This window comes from Rhinatrema bivittatum, chromosome 3 (genome assembly GCF_901001135.1).
Source record: "Rhinatrema bivittatum chromosome 3, aRhiBiv1.1, whole genome shotgun sequence".
NCBI classification, from domain to species: Eukaryota; Metazoa; Chordata; class Amphibia; order Gymnophiona; family Rhinatrematidae; genus Rhinatrema; species Rhinatrema bivittatum.
The window spans coordinates 213,043,818-213,059,556 of record NC_042617.1 but is presented as its reverse complement, the minus strand read 5'-3'; the positions used below and the strand labels follow the sequence as shown (position 1 = coordinate 213,059,556).

Sequence of the window (15,739 nt, the reverse complement as noted above, 5' to 3'; positions counted from 1 at the left end):
GACATCAGGTTGCTCAGTCTTCATCTGCTGGTAGAGGTGCATAACCCACTGGGCCTGAATCCATCTATCTGGGTACTATGAAAAGTTAATTATGTAAAGTGAGGGAACATAGCCTTGTTTATGCAGTAGTTACAATAACTTGGAAAAACAATCTGATTAAACAGAGCTAGCCTGATATCTAAATTTTACTTTTATAGCAATCAGATATATTCACATTCATGAGTCACTAAATATGTTTCCTCAAAATTGTTAAACTGTAATTTAAATATGGAGATTAATAATGTTGTACTTAAAATCCCAGTAAATGAAAGGAAAAACATATTTAGCTTACAAAATGCATCTTAATATATAATAATAGCATATAGAAAAATTTGATGACAGTGGTCCAAGCAGCAGGAAGCATCTTCATCCCGATCAGGACCCTGGGGAGAGAAGGAGAAATAATGGAGGGATATTAGGGGTGGAGGAAGAGAAGTATTAGAAAGGAGCAGAAGGGTAAAGGAGGGGTGAAGAAAGTGAAGGGAGAGTGAGAAGGTTGCAAGGAGACCACCTGAATGGGCCATTTACCATGTACTACTCCTGCTGCCATCCTCCCCCGCAACACAAATCATTGTTAAGTGGAAGTGCACGGAGAATCAATCCTGGAGGGGTTTTTGAATCCCTGCCATACAGCAGTTTGCTCCATTATAGAAATATGAGAATTCAAGGCAAAAATAGTATTAAATATAAATATGTCATATGGTCTAACTGAAAATAGAAGATATATTTACTCAGTTACTGTTATCTCAGTGGGATATCATGAAGGTTATTACATTTCTGGATAGGAAGAAAAGTTTTAAAAAAATCACACCACAAAGTTGTAATTGGAAATTTAGCTTTTTATGGTTCATTTAACCTATCCATCTTTATAAGTTGAATTTATGTTGTGCCTTTTATCCAAACAAAATTCCAATAAGCTTTACAATTTCATACTTCAGAAACATGCAGTCACCTCTGGTGGTGGAAGCCCTAGTAGCACATTTCTGGTATCCAGATAGCATAAAACTTCCAAAAAGATGAGAGGGAGAATACTATCACCAATTGCAGTTGGCCAAGCGGAGACACAGCAGGTAACCTCATTTGCTCAAGGTTACAGATCCAGGGAGACAGGATCTAAAGCACATGTCCCTGGATGACTTACAGTTCAATGCTCTAATCATCAGGTCACCTCCTCCTCCCTACTTTAAAAGGTATCACATACAAGTAACCAACAATTAAATACATTTGCTGATGAAAAGGCAAGTTAATATTAATCAAAGATTGTATCATAAGATTGAATATAAAGCATCCTCCTTTATATGTTAATGCCTATCCCTAATTGTTTTATTTTTTCAAATTCCATATAATTTCCAGAAGATGCTGTATTTCTTATTGATAATGGGAATTACTGACTCTACACTCAAACCCAGGCTGCCACCTATGTGCTTTAAAATAATCCTGGCAATGAGTTATCACTGTACCACTGTGCATGAAAATGTGGGCGTCAATGACAATTACAGTGCTAACATTACTACAAATCTGATAAGCTATAAAACCAAAGTCCATAGACAGTACAACACAAAAGCTTGACGGTTCCCATAATGAAAGGCAATTCAGCAAGTACACAATTATAAAAAGACCACCACGATCACTATGTGCTGGAAAATGTTGTTAGAATGCTGAATCAATATTTAATGACCTGCAATATCCAGTCCTGTATGCTACAACAAATCATGACTATGTAATTAATAGCTCTTAAAACCATTTTAAATGTTGATACTGCTACTTCAGCCGCTCCATCAACATCCTTAACTTCAATTGTTACGTTTCACTACAAATTGTTTACTTCCATGTTACCAGTGCTAAGCATATACAAACTATATGTGGTTAAGGTGCTTTCAACAGAATCCACTTAACATATGACTGTTTCCAACAGCTTACAGTTAGTGTCTCATATGAACAAGTTTTAAAGTCACAGTTCTATATAGCAATGAAAATTTTGTAACATTGTGACCTACTGCACTGAACAACGTTCACGGGAAGTCACTGGTTCCAACAGAAAGCGATGAATTCTAAAAGTATTAAAATCACTTAATACTGCTGCAAACCAGTTATAAAGTCTAAATGAAAAATTTAACAAAGTGTACCACTATTGTTGAATGACCCTCAATCGGTTTCTTTAACATGCTTGTCCATTTTAATGCCTTGTGATAACTAATCCCCAGGGAACCTAATGAATAACCAAAAGACAGACAGTAAAGCATATTTACAAATATCAGAAAATGTATTTGGCATTTTAAACAAATGAATACCAATATAGCTAGAAGCATCTGTTTCACGAGTCTAAAAAGCATTTTAATTAAGACTACACTGAACAATACTTGCCAGCAGAGAGAAAAGTTACTTGAAAATAAACATTAACTCAAGAAATGACTTTAGAATAAGTTTGCCCTGTGTCTTCAAAAAATAGACACACAATGTTTCCAGAAACTGAAAATTATACAGCAATGTTTATGAAGTTTGTTTCCCTTATCTTGAACATATTTACAATTCAAGCCATTTTAGTTCAAGATGAAGGAAGTTATAAAATAGAAAAGTGTTAAGAGTCTCTTTCCTTTTTCACTTTAACATCACCTGCAAGAATTGTTGCAATTTCGCCTTGCATGAAAGCCCAGGGTACTCCAGAACCAACCAAAGGACATTTTTCACCACTTGGACAATATACTTCTCCACTAGATCCTTGCTGTTTGATACTTTGCCTTGAGCAAGGGAAACAAAACTTATGTGATGGTACTGAAGGGCACTGTACAAAATGTGTGTCCTCTAGACGCTCATGGCAAAGAGTACAACATAGTGGTATACTGTTTGGTATGGAGGAGTCTGGAATGCTTTGAGGATGGATCTGTTCCATTCCTGGAAGTGATGTCATTCCTCCACTTAGAGCCTGACTTGGCACATCCCTAAGACCAATCCTTCTTTGGTTCACAGATGATGGAGATGGTGAACTGTTACTGTTTCTCCTGGTTGTGCAGTGGACCTGGTTGGCATCTTTAGATACATGATTACCACCAGCATTATCTGCTACTAAAATTAGAGCTGCCATTGGAGATTGGCCATTTTGTGTGATTTCCTGTGGTGTGGTACGATTGGAATGTGGTGATACTGTTGATGGTGGTGACACAAAAGATGCAGTAGTCATGGTGGGAATTTTTAAGCCATCAACTGTTGACAACCATGACTGAGCTTCTCCATTGATCTTAAGAGGTCCAGCTTCACCTTCAGGCTCAGGAGAAGCCTTTCTTTTCCTTACTGCTCGCGCACCTAAAAATAAAATAAAAAATATTACTATAACAAATAACCAGAAGCCTAATTGGAACCTTTATTTTTATAAAAACATGTGGTGCACAGTAGGGAATGCATCCTGCCACTAAACCAAAACTACCAATTACTAGGGGATATAAAAATGACAGTGGCACCTGCACCAGACAAGCTAGCAATACAGGGACACAATACGTACATGTCTTTGGTCCCTGTGGCAGTTCCTCCCCTGTACACCCCTTAAACAGGAAGCAAGAAGGGGAGAAACACTAATGAGAAGCAGGGATACACTACACATTGAATGTGGTTTTGGCTCCCATGGTGGGGAATGAGGGAAAGGAATCTGGAATATTTGGACAGAGAAGAAGAAAAGAAAGAGAGAAGTGAAAAGTGACAGAGTTGAAGATGGGGAGATTAATGTGTGTCAAATATAAATTTGGGGGGATAAGAGGTGGAGCTAAAAGTTTGCACTCATACAAATAGGAGGCCTAAGTAGGAGTGAGAGCAAATCTGCATCACAGGAACCTGAACGAGCTTAGAAAGGGGAAACAATGAAATCTGTCTCAAACATTTTTATTCCAATTAGGTCTTCAAGTCTCATTCAAAAATTTTAAAAATAACTTTCTGGTGCAGTATCATTAATGGTGACTACTCTAAGAACTGTGAACTACCTTTTTGCTGTACACATCTGGTGAATATTTTCATTTTTGGGTTGTTTTTTTTAATCAGCATTTCATTTATCTACTTCAACAAAGGAAGACAGGGAGAAGAATCATGGTAATCAATTTTAAATGTAATATTCCACTTTTCTGAGGGAAACCCACATTCAAGGTGGATTACATGTTGAGAGACACCCCCCAATTATAAACCCAGTAACTACCCTGTAATCACAGCAAAGTAATATAAATGACAAAAACATTTATTTATTTAAGGTGTTTTGTATACCGTCATTCGATTTCGCCATCATAACTGTTTACATAAGCATGCAGCATAATATGATATCATCACAACAGCTACAAAAAAAAAAAAAGCCACAAAAGATAAACAAGCCCACAACTCTAAATGATCCCTAGTGGCTCTCAGCCTCAGGACCATTCATGTAATGTCTAGACTAGGAACAACGTGAGAGGGCATATATTAAAATGTGGAAAAAATCATCAGATAGTTAAAAAGTCTTTGGTCCCTGTGGCTGTTCTATATTTTATCCTGTCACCAGATTCTATCAAGTTCAATGTTATTTACTTACTTATTTACTTATTAACCTGCTTTTTAGTTATTAACTGGTTAACCATATTATATACTTTTTCTCAAATTAACTATTTTATGTTTATTTATGTTTATTTATGTTTTATTATGTTTTCTCAAATTAACTATGTTCAATGTAAACCGCTAACTGTTCAATGTAAACCACTAAATGTTCAATGTAAACCACTAAATGTTCAATGTAAACCACTAAATGAAGCGATAGTTACGGTTCCTTAGCGATAGTTATGGTTCCTTGTAAACCGGGGTGATATGTATACTATACAGGAACCCCGGTATATAAATTCTTTAAATAAAATAAAATAAAAAAGTCAGGCTCTGAGCATGGCAGCCAGACAGACATAATAATGAAAAGTACCTGAAGTTGCTCGGGGTGTCTTGTTCACAAGTGATGTATGTTTTCAAAATCAAATGTGAAAAAGATAAATTTTCTTTTAATGTATTAAGAGAAGAGCGTGTGTGTGTGTGTGAGTGTGTGAGTGTGTGAGTGTGTGAGTGAGTGTGTGAGTGTGTGAGTGAGTGAGTGTGTGAGTGTGTGAGTGTGTGTGTGAGTGTGTGTGTGAGTGTGTGTGAGTGTGTGTGAGTGTGTGTGAGTGTGTGTGAGTGTGTGTGAGTGTGTGTGAGTGTGTGTGAGAGTGTGTGAGAGTGTGTGAGAGTGTGTGAGAGTGTGTGAGAGTGTGTGAGAGTGTGGAGTGCCTGGGAGAGCACTTTGCAGATAAAGCATATTGGGGCCGATGCAATAATCTTCGCAGAAAGGGGGCGCGCTATGCAATATGTAAATTAGTGGGTCGCACTAGGGTCGCTTTCGCGACCTTAGCGCCTCCTTGCTAACGCGACCTGCCACGGCTGCTGGATATGCAGACCGATGCCGGTAAACTCGGCCCGTTTTCATAACCAGCTGTCTGCCAGTAATGAAAATGGCCGCCGATGCATTTGCATGTTGAGCGCGCGCGCTATTAGTTTCGGGGGGGTTGGCCACGCGTTTTCATAAGAACATAAGAACATAAGAAAATGCCATACTGGGTCAGACCAAGGGTCCATCAAGCCCAGCATCCTGTTTCCAACAGTGGCCAATCCAGGCCATAAGAACCTGGCAAGTACCCAAAAACTAAGTCTATTCCATGTAACCATTGCTAATGGCAGTGGCTATTCTCTAAGTGAACCTAATAGCAGGTAATGGACTTCTCCTCCAAGAACTTATCCAATCCTTTTTTAAACACAGCTATACTACCTGCACGAACCACATTCTCTGGCAACAAATTCCAGAGTTTAATTGTGCGTTGAGTAAAAAAGAACTTTCTCCCGATTAGTTTTAAATGTGCCCCATGCTAACTTCATGGAGTGTCCCCTAGTCCTTCTACTATCTGAAAGAGTAAATAACCGATTCACATCTACCCGTTCTAGACCTCTCATGATTTTAAACACCTCTATCATATCCCCCCTCAGTCGTCTCTTCTCCAAGCTGAAAAGTCCTAATCTCTTTAGTCTTTCCTCATAGGGGAGTTGTTCCATTCCCCTTATCATTTTGGTAGCCCTTCTCTGTACCTTCTCCATCGCAATTATATCTTTTTTGAGATGCGGCGACCAGAATTGTACACAGTATTCAAGGTGCGGTCTCACCATGGAGCGATACAGAGGCATTATGACATTTTCCGTTTTATTCATCATTCCTTTTCTAATAATTCCCAACATTCTGTTTGCTTTTTTGACTGCCGCAGCACACTGAACCGACGATTTCAATGTGTTATCCACTATGACACCTAGATCTCTTTCTTGGGTTGTAGCACCTAATATGGAACCCAACATCGTGTAATTATAGCATGGGTTATTTTTCCCTATATGCATCACCTTGCACTTTTCCACATTAAATTTCATCTGCCATTTGGATGCCCAATTTTCCAGTCTCACAAGGTCTTCCTGCAATTTATCACAATCTGCTTGTGATTTAACTACTCTGCACAATTTTGTGTCATCTGCAAATTTGATTATCTCACTCGTCGTATTTCTTTCCAGATCATTTATAAATATATTGAACAGTAAGGGTCCCAATACAGATCCCTGAGGCACTCCACTGTCCACTCCCTTCCACTGAGAAAATTGCCCATTTAATCCTACTCTCTGTTTCCTGTCTTTTAGCCAGTTTGCAATCCACGAAAGGACATCGCCACCTATCCCATGACTTTTTACTTTTCCTAGAAGCCTCTCATGAGGAACTTTGTCAAACGCCTTTCCACGCGCTATTAACCCTTACTGTATAAGGGGTAATAATAGCACGTCAAAAACGCGCGTCCAAATGGGGGCTAACGATGCGCTCTGCCCGAGTGCACCGTTCTGTATCGGCCTGAGTTAGGTATTGTATCCATGGCTGCTTTGTGCAGGTTACGTCAGATTTCTTAAACTTACAATACAGCCTTATCACTACTCTTCACATGGGCTTTTCTCCTCTCTGACATTCTAAAGTGTTTACTTTATATTTAGCTCAAACCTTCACACTGATAGCTAAAGGAGAGGTACTTACTGTACCTGAATGTATTCCCCTGCTCCCACTGAATTTACAATACAATTTAGCTATGTAATATGAGCTCTGTAAAGCACACTGTTTACCCGCAAGTCGTGCACACATTTTTAATGTGCAGATTTTACTGCTGATGCAAGTTTTCCACCACACAAGATATATGGGCACCCTCCCATGAAAATCAAATGCCAATGTCGACATTAGCTATTACCCCTCAATGCAAGAGGTGCACTGACTTAAGTTTCCACTGCTAAGAAAACAAGTTAACTCTTAGTCCAGGCGTGAAGTTTGCAGGGCTAATCTTAATCTGTGGGTGGAAGCTGGAGTTCTGGAACCAGTAGTTTGGATTTTGGGCAAGGAAAATATGGTTTCTATGCACAAATTAGACTTACTGTATATAAAATATGATTTGTACACACAAATGCTTTTTGCATGGAAAACATTGTGCCCATAAGTCATTTTGTATGCAGAAAACAGTGTACGTTCAGAAGTCATGTTGCTATGCATGCAAATCATACATATTTTCAGAAGTTTACTACATTGGCCCCTAAGTTTGTACCTGAGGCAACAGTGGCCTGGATTTGCTTCAGAGCACAAGAAGCATTAACAGCATTTAAACCCTGGTTCCAACCTGCTGCTCTAACCACTAGGTAACTTTTCCCATCCTGTTCCTTACAACTGAACAAGTATCCAAGCTCCCTAATTTATTCTACCTGTCGATCCCGACCTACATTTACTCCCATGCTCTGTTGATTCCACGTGTTTAAATTCTATCATGGTTTTGAGTTGGCATAATCCCTGCAGATAAATTACTGAAAGGATGGGGTAACCTAAGTATTTTCTCATGTGTCATCCAGACCTTCCTCCCTCCATCTAGTGATCTTGTGTAAATGTTTTTCTCTACAGAAATCACCACCTTCTAGTCCTGGGGGAATTCTGTGCTACTGTGAAGCGCAGAATTCCCCAGCTGCGCAGAAATTCCATTTCTGCACAGAATCTGACAGGCCCCAGCGTGCCATGAGCGAAGGCCATCCCGCCAGCGGCGAAGGAGCAGGCCCTGGCATGTCACGAGCAGAGGCTGCCCCGACACTCGTGGCAAAGAAGGAACAGGCCCTGGTATGCCATGAGTGGAGCCCATACCACTCATGGCAAAAATGGAGAGTGGTGAGAGTCTCTGTGTCCAAGTGTATAAGACTGCGAGCCTGGGGGGGGGGGGGCGAGAGAGAAAGCATATATGAGGGTGCATGGGTGTGGGTACCAGAGAGAGGGTGCCTACGTAAGAAAATTGTGAAGGAGTGTGTATGTGAGAGAGAGATTGGGAGCCGGTGTGAGTGAAGAAGGGATTGTGCGTATGTGAGGGTGCTTGCTTGTTTGTGAGGGAACCTGTGTGTAAGAAAGAGCCTGTGTGAAGAGATGTGTGTATGGGTGAGAAAGCCTATGTGCAAGGATATGTGAAACACATAGGGGGCGCCCACGCGCGAGAGAGGGAGGGAGCCCATACGAGGGCGCGCGTGTTGCGAGTCTCTTGCCATTTTAGCAGCGATTTCTAAACCCATTCCACCCTCTTAATATCATCTGGGAAAAACGGCCTCAAAAACACTACACAGTGGCCAGTGCAGGTTACAAGTACAAGTGGACCTCCAATAGTTATGCTATTTCTTGAATCTTATGGCCAGGGATAAGTGCTGGCTTTCCCAAGTCTACTTAGATAATAACCATCTATGGACTTTTTGTTCAGAAATTTGTGAAGAGATGAACCCCCACTACGTTAGTTGCTTTGCCCATGTCTTCCAGCAACAGATTCCACAGTTTAATTATGCACTGAGTGAAAAAAAAACACATTCTACAATTTGTTTTAAATCGGCCAATTGCTAGTTTTATGGCATGTCCTCTAGTCCAAGTGTTGTTTGAAAGGGTAAATAACCATTCCTATTTACTTGTTCCAAGCCATTCATGATTTATAAATTTCAATCATATCCCCTTCTCAGATGTCTCTTTTCCAAGCTAGAGAGCCACCACCACCACACCGAGCTAAAGGTTTTAAGGTACTGCCACAAGGAAGAGATCGTTTCCTGAGAGGTGACTCCTAATATGGAACCCAGCATCATGTACCTATAGTTGGGATGTTTCCCTATGTGCATTACTTTGCACTTATCCACATTAAAATGCATCTGCCATTTAAGAAGTCCAGTCTCCATGGTGAGCCCACACCTTGAATACTGTATGCAATTCTGATCACTACATCTCAAAAAGGATACAGCTGCACTGGAGAAAGTTCAGAGAAGGGTGCTCAAAATATGGGGCATGGAACGGCTGCCCTATGAGGAAAGGCTAAAGAGGTTAGGGCTGTTCAGTTTGAAGAAACGACTGAGGGAGGATATGATAGAAGTCTACAAAATCATGAAAGGACTTGAACAAGTTAATGTAAATTGGTTATTTACTCTCAGATAATAGAAGGACCAGGGGGCACTCCATGAAGTTAGCAAGTAGCGCATTTAAAACAAATCGAAGAAAATTATTTTACTCAGCGCATAGTTAAACTCTGGAATTCAATGCCAGGGAACGTGGTTTCAGCAGTTAGTGTTACTGAGTTTAAAAAGGTTTGGATAAGTTCCTAGAGGTTACATCCATAAACTGCTTTTATGGTAATTAATAAGCAATAGTAGCTTCTGATCTAATGTTTGGGTACTTGCCAGGTACATGTGACTTGGATTGGGCCACTGTTGGAAACAGTGGCTTGATGTACCCTTGAACTGACCCAGTATGGTATTTATGTTATGTTCTCCTAGTCTCACAAGTCCTTCAAAATCTGCTGTCATTTTAACATCTCGAAATAATTTAGTCTCATCTACAAATCTGGTCATCTCACTCAGTTCCTTTCCTCCAGATTATTTACAAATATGCTAAGTAGCACAGGTCCCAGTACAGACCCCCTGGGGCACTCCACTAACAACCTTTCTCCAACTGGAAAACTGATCATTTAGTGCTACCCTTTGCCTCTGATCCCATGACTTCCCAATTTCCTTAAGTACCACTGCGGGGCTTTGTCAAATGCCTTCTGAAAATCCAAATACACTATCAACCAGCTCACTTTTGTCCATGTTTATTTACACCAGGGCTCAATTTGTAGAGAGAAAAAAGAAATGGAACTAAGATGGGGGTAGGATCTGTGGGGCCAGGTGTGATCTCACACACCAGAGTCAAATGTGGCTGCCCTTATATCAGGGTAAGCAGCTCCAACTATCTGTTCTTCTCTGCTTCTTCCAAGGGCTGGGCGGCCATAAATAATCTATGCAAATTTCTGGCAAGGTTAGTTTCCTCACTGCCAACTCTGCTCCTCTTTGATAGGTCTCAGAAAAAAAGGTAGAATACCATTCTGGGTTGTTTTGCCAGAACACCCTCTATAATGGACACAAAAAGGGGTTGAATTACACAAGTTTAAAAGTCAGCAGTCAAGCTATTCATCAAAGCCAGGTATGAAGCCTTGACAACTAGTACTACTGCTCACAAGTTTCAAATTTGTATTAATTCAAACCCCTTTTTGTGTCTGTTCTTTGCTCTGCAGCGTTTACTTCTGTATCAACCCTTCCCCATCTGTTCTCTGCAATAAAGGAGAAGTGGGGGTAAGGAGGAACAAGAGACAAAAGCCTGGATTAGGGAGCAGAGTGGCTGTTCTCTTTTCTGTATGCTCCAAGCTCATCCCCTCCCTCTCTCTTTCCTGCAGTCTGGAGAGGTTGGAGAATACCCTGCTGCTTTGCCTCTGAAGGTACCAGAACTGGATTCTAGGTATTTCCCCCACAAATGAAGTCCTGTTTACAGCCTCCAAAAAATATAATAAATTGGTAAAGAAAGATTTCCCCTTGCTAAACCCATATTGACTATTCCCCATTAAACCATGTCTGTTTATGTGCGCAATAATTTTGTTAAGAATAGCTTCAACCATTTTGCCAGACACAGACTTACTTACCAATCATCCCTAGAGCCCTTTAAAAAAAACTGGCGTCACATTGCCCACCCTCCAATCTTTTGGTACCGTGGCTGATTTAAATGATAGGTTGGAAATCACCAGAATCAGGTCTGCAATTTCAATTTTTAGCTCCTTCAAAATTCTAGGATGAATACCAACTAGTTCCTGTGATTTGTTATTTTTCAGTATGTTAGTCAATTATGTCCGCTGGGTTCACAGTATTCCATTTAGTCTGTCAGTATAATCATTAAAAAATATCTGGTGTGGGTATTCTGTCAAGACAGAATTAATTTCATTGTCATCTGACCACCCCTTTTACCGCCCCGGGTCATCTAGCAGCCCAACCATTTCCCTCACAGGCTTTTTACTTCAAATGTACCTGAAAATGTTTTTACCTCAATGTCAAGCTTCCTTTCAAATCCTCTCAGCCTACTTTTTTACATTTAATTTGCCAGTGCTTATATTCTATTTTCCTCATTTGGATCTGCTTTCCATATTACTTGAACTGCTTTTCACCTTAATATTAAACAATGCCAGTATTTTGATTTTTAATACACAGAATGTTTTAACTGGGCCTCAGGAATATTAATTTTTAACAGTATCTACATCTCCTGCAAGTTTTTTTAATCCTGTGGATTACACCTTTCAGTTTTTTTTCTAAAAAGTTTCCCATTTCATCATAGGCTCCTTTTTACTGTTAAATGCTACTGCAATTGTTTTCTTTAGTATTCATCTTCCAATGGGCATGACTTCTTACCTGCCTCTTCAAGCATAAGGTATTACTCCCTAATTAATAAGAGTCTTAAAAACTCAATTTATATATGAATTGACAATTTATAAACAATGTTCTAAACTCCAGACAATCCTTTTAAAGAAAGGGAAGGGATAATCATTCACTCAACAAATTCAAAAAAGCCATCACTCAACAAATTAAAAAAAGGAATCAAAACATGGCTCTTTAAGCAGGCATACCCCAGGCAATTGCTACGTAAACCTCTCCTAAATGGACCTCTCAGACTCACTGCCAGCCCTCCCGCCGGCGTCTCCTCCTGTGCCCTCACCCCCTCCGCCTTTCCCCTCTTTTGTGCCTCTTACCCTCTCCCCCTGAAATTCTCTACACCTTTTGTAACCCCTGTTTTACGTTTTCAATTATGAAGATTAAGTTTAGTTTTGTACAAAGTTTTCCTCTTTCTTTCTACCTTCACCACCCTCCCTATTCAGTTCTCTCTTATGTTATTATATAATCATATAATGTTTACTTTGCTCTTATTTTGCACCATTTGCTTTAAGTATATGTTATTCTGTTCATTGTATTTCCTCCTTTTTCAGTTCAATGTAAGCCGGCATGATGTGCCTTACAAATGTCGGCAAAGAAAAGCCTATAAATAAATAAATTCAAACATCACACCTACTAAATAAAAAAAGGTGTCAGAACCTGTTGGGATGGATCTCCCTTAACCCCATACCGATAGCTCTTCTGGAATGCTATACCACGTGTCAACTGAAATACACAGGCAACTCCCAGCCTGAATCCCAGTCGGTGGGCCTCATTCACTTTCATTGTTGCTATACCTTAGCTAGACTCCAGGAACAGGTCCCGCTTTGCACAAACATTTTCACGAGCCAGCACTGTTTTGACTCAACTAGCACAATTCTCAGCGAAAATGTTGAGATTGTGAGCTCGTCTCGCCTCCCCTGCATTGATTAGCCACGACAACTTTGTTTTGTGCGGTGGGACGGGGCGCGACCTCCCATGCTTACCGAGGGGGGAGGGGGGAGGGAACCAAAACGAGTTCTCTCCATGCAGCACAGGCCCATCTGCCGTCCTCTCTGCCTTACCTGCTTTGGGCGCAGCCTCCAAGCCTACGGCTCTTCCCGCGGCCGCCGCTGGCTCCTTCTTGCACGGTGGGGGGTGGTGGTGGTGGAGTGCGAGCAGCGAGTCCCTGACGGTGCGCGGCGGTCCTACTCTGCTGCTGCTTCCGCCGCCGCTGCTCAACCCCCACTCCTCCTGCCGGGCCCGCGCGCCGCTCTCGCTGCTCCCCTTCGCCTCGCGCTCCAAGTCGGGCCTGACTGAAGAGGAGGCGGGGGCACTCAGCAAGGCCGGGGGGATCCCTAGCGCTGCCGCTCGGCAGCCCAGGCCGGCCGCCGGGGGCAGTAACACGCCGCTGCTGCTGTTGGTGAGTGGAGGCCCCGAGGCGGCACTACTACTGCTTCGGCCGCCGCGCGGGTTGGGGCTGGCACGGTTGAGTTCTGGGGTGTCGTCGACTTTGGCAAACCCGTTGAAAAGGAGGAGGCCGCTTCCCGGCGGGCCGGCCGCATACTCGGAACCCGGGCGGAGGTGAGCAGGGGGAAGGGGCGGAGGTCGCTCGCACACTACCGCAGTGCAGCGCTCCAGGGACGGGCGCGGCTCCTTGCCCGCCTGTTGCCCTGAGCCGCCGCCGCGGCCTTCCGGAAAGCCGTGTGCTCTTTTCAGGTGGCGCGCGGCTTCGAGTACGGACTCGATACGGTCCGCGCCCTCGTAGTTGACGCAGCCCCGGCAGACGGGCTCGGAGAAATCCCAGAGCAGCGCCCACGGCATGCGCGGCAGGTCACATAGGTAGCAAGACTGGCGCCTGCACACAGCGCCCGCCGACGCCATGACAGCGCACTCGCCGCCCAGTTCGTGTGATTGAGGGGAGGGGAGAAGGGCGTACACTTCGCGCGGCAGCGTTCCAGCCTCGGCGCGAGGCGAAAGCGCGAACTAGCGTGGGGGGGGCGGAAATGGAAAGAAGCAGCGCGCACTTGATTGGCCGAGATCACGGTCACCAGAGAATTTTGGCCGTATCACAACAAAAACAACCGGAAGCGTTCAAGGCCTCCCCTGTCGGATCTCTGTCATACATGATAGAGAATATAGAAACCACGCTTTCTGAGGCCGCGAGGGAGACGTCAATGAGGGCACGCAGCGCTCAATTCCGCCGCAGCATAGGGTGGCGGTGATATCACCGCCTGCCCTTGTTGAACTGATCCTGCTCGCGTGAATCGCTTGTAGCACGAGGCAGGCGCCTGCGCATTGATATCTTTTTTTTCTATGGCGCGCGTGTGTTGATGGCCTACGTTTACAGAACTGAACAAACTAAATCTACGGAAAATCCGGCAACGGTATTTGTAAATACTACTTCGATCTAAACATGGCACGCTAAAGCGACAGTAGGAGCTCTACTGTGCAACTTGCTGGTCAGTGACGCTATTGCTTCTTTGCGTTTATATCTAGCGTTCGTTCTTTTTCGTCAGACTGCGTATTCCGTTTTGTATTTTTCCCTCCATATCATCTAACTGCACCACGTTTTTCATCATCATAGTTTATTTATGATCACGTTTTTCCACAGCAACAGTTCAAAGCGTGTAAACGGGCAACAATTCAACAAAAGGGAACGTTAAAACAGTGACATACAATAAAAACAAAACAGTTTCAGAGATAGTTATTAATTCTAAGAAAAGGAGGGATAGAAGAAGGAGCAATAACTTAATGGCAGGTGTTTGGAGGAAAAGTAATTAACAAGAATTGGAGCTTATGAGTGGAGGAGTAGCCTAGTGATTAGAGCAAAACCAGGAGACCAGGAGGGTTCGAGTCCCGCTGTTGGTCCTTGTGACCTTGGGCAAGTCACTTTACCCTCCTCTGCCTCATCTATAAAATTAGATTGTAAACCCTCTGGGGATAGGGAAATACCTACAGTACCTGAATGTAATCCACTTTGAAGCACTGTGAAAAGTGGAATATAATAAATAAAATAAAAATAAATGGTACAGGTATGGTTGGTAATGAAAGCTAGAGGAAAACATACATGGATCAGTAAAGGCATGGAGAGAATTTTGTAAATAGTTGAACTGGGGGAGAGGGATCTGTGGGCCCGTAGGCTTCTATGAACAACCAGGTTTTCAGCAGCTTCCTGAAAGGGGGCACGTATGGGGCCTGTTTTTCACCCTCCAATGGTTATAGTATATAGTAGATGATGGCAGATAATTAGACTAACATACACCTAGCTACATCTCCTGTGCAACCGATGCAGTATTAAAATGAAGTGCTGCGTTAAAAAGGTCGCATTAGGGAAAAATTGTGTGTCCCTAGTGCTCAAATGCATTGGGTGTCTAGAATTGCAACTGCCAATTTCGCCCCTTGCTATTGTGCATGTATATTTTGCATGTAAAGTGTGCATCCAGAATTTTTAAGCAGTTGCATTATACCTTTATTTTTAAACACCCAGCAGTACATTTAAGAGTCACAACTATACTGAAGTAGGAGGAACCACAGAGAACAGTCTTTCTTAATTTCTCATGAGTCAATTACATACTTCGCTTCTCAACCTACTCCTGATTCCTCTATTCTACCTTGCCTTTCCCATTCCCCTCTGACTCCCCTTCCTCTCTTACATGGGGGGGGGAGATAAGAGAGTCAGACCCGCAGCGCGGGTCTGACTCCCTTCCCCCCTACTATGATTCCCCCTTTCCCTTACCCTCCTTTTCCTTTCAAATAACTCCCTTCAAGACAGACTTTTGTTAATATTGTTACACATATGTATTTGATATGTATACTCCTAGTTTTTCTGTTTAAATTAGCACTTTGCTTTTTCCACTTATGTTCATTGTAAAGCTTTTGGCTGAATTACTGTTTGCTGTAA

General features: G+C 42.3%; 2 protein-coding genes across 4 annotated transcripts in view; one reads left to right on the top strand and one right to left on the bottom strand.

Annotated features, from left to right (window-relative positions):
* Positions 1-860: 860 nt before the first annotated feature.
* IRF2BP2 (interferon regulatory factor 2 binding protein 2) lies at positions 861-13,873 on the bottom strand. The gene is made up of 2 exons (XM_029594158.1): positions 12,921-13,873; positions 861-3,339 (listed from the first exon to the last, which is right to left on the bottom strand). Exons 1-2 carry the CDS (start codon positions 13,717-13,719, stop codon positions 2,618-2,620), a joined length of 1,521 nt encoding a protein of 506 aa, XP_029450018.1. The 5' UTR covers positions 13,720-13,873; the 3' UTR covers positions 861-2,617.
* Positions 13,874-13,949: 76 nt separating this feature from the next.
* Positions 13,950-15,739, top strand: part of LOC115087234 (circumsporozoite protein-like) — a 47,118-nt gene continuing 45,328 nt past the window's right edge. The window contains exon 1 of one of the 3 annotated variants that reach the window (XM_029594160.1): positions 13,950-14,297. Coding sequence is in view for 1 of the 3 variants with exons in the window: in XM_029594162.1 (XP_029450022.1) it covers positions 14,169-14,222 (54 nt within the window). In the remaining 2 variants the exon portion in view is untranslated. The remainder of the gene's footprint in view (positions 14,298-15,739) is intronic. The other 2 variants (XM_029594162.1, XM_029594159.1) reach the window with 2 other exon arrangements.

Excerpts from the sequence above, each read along its gene's own strand:
- IRF2BP2 (XM_029594158.1), bottom strand. The coding sequence starts at position 13,719 with ATGGCGTCGGCGGGCGCTGTGTGCAGGCGCCAGTCTTGCTACCTATGT. Across the intron at positions 3,340-12,920 it reads GGAGGCTGCGCCCAAAGCAG|GTGCGCGAGCAGTAAGGAAA; the intron begins GTAAGGCAGAGA and ends TTTTATTTTTAG.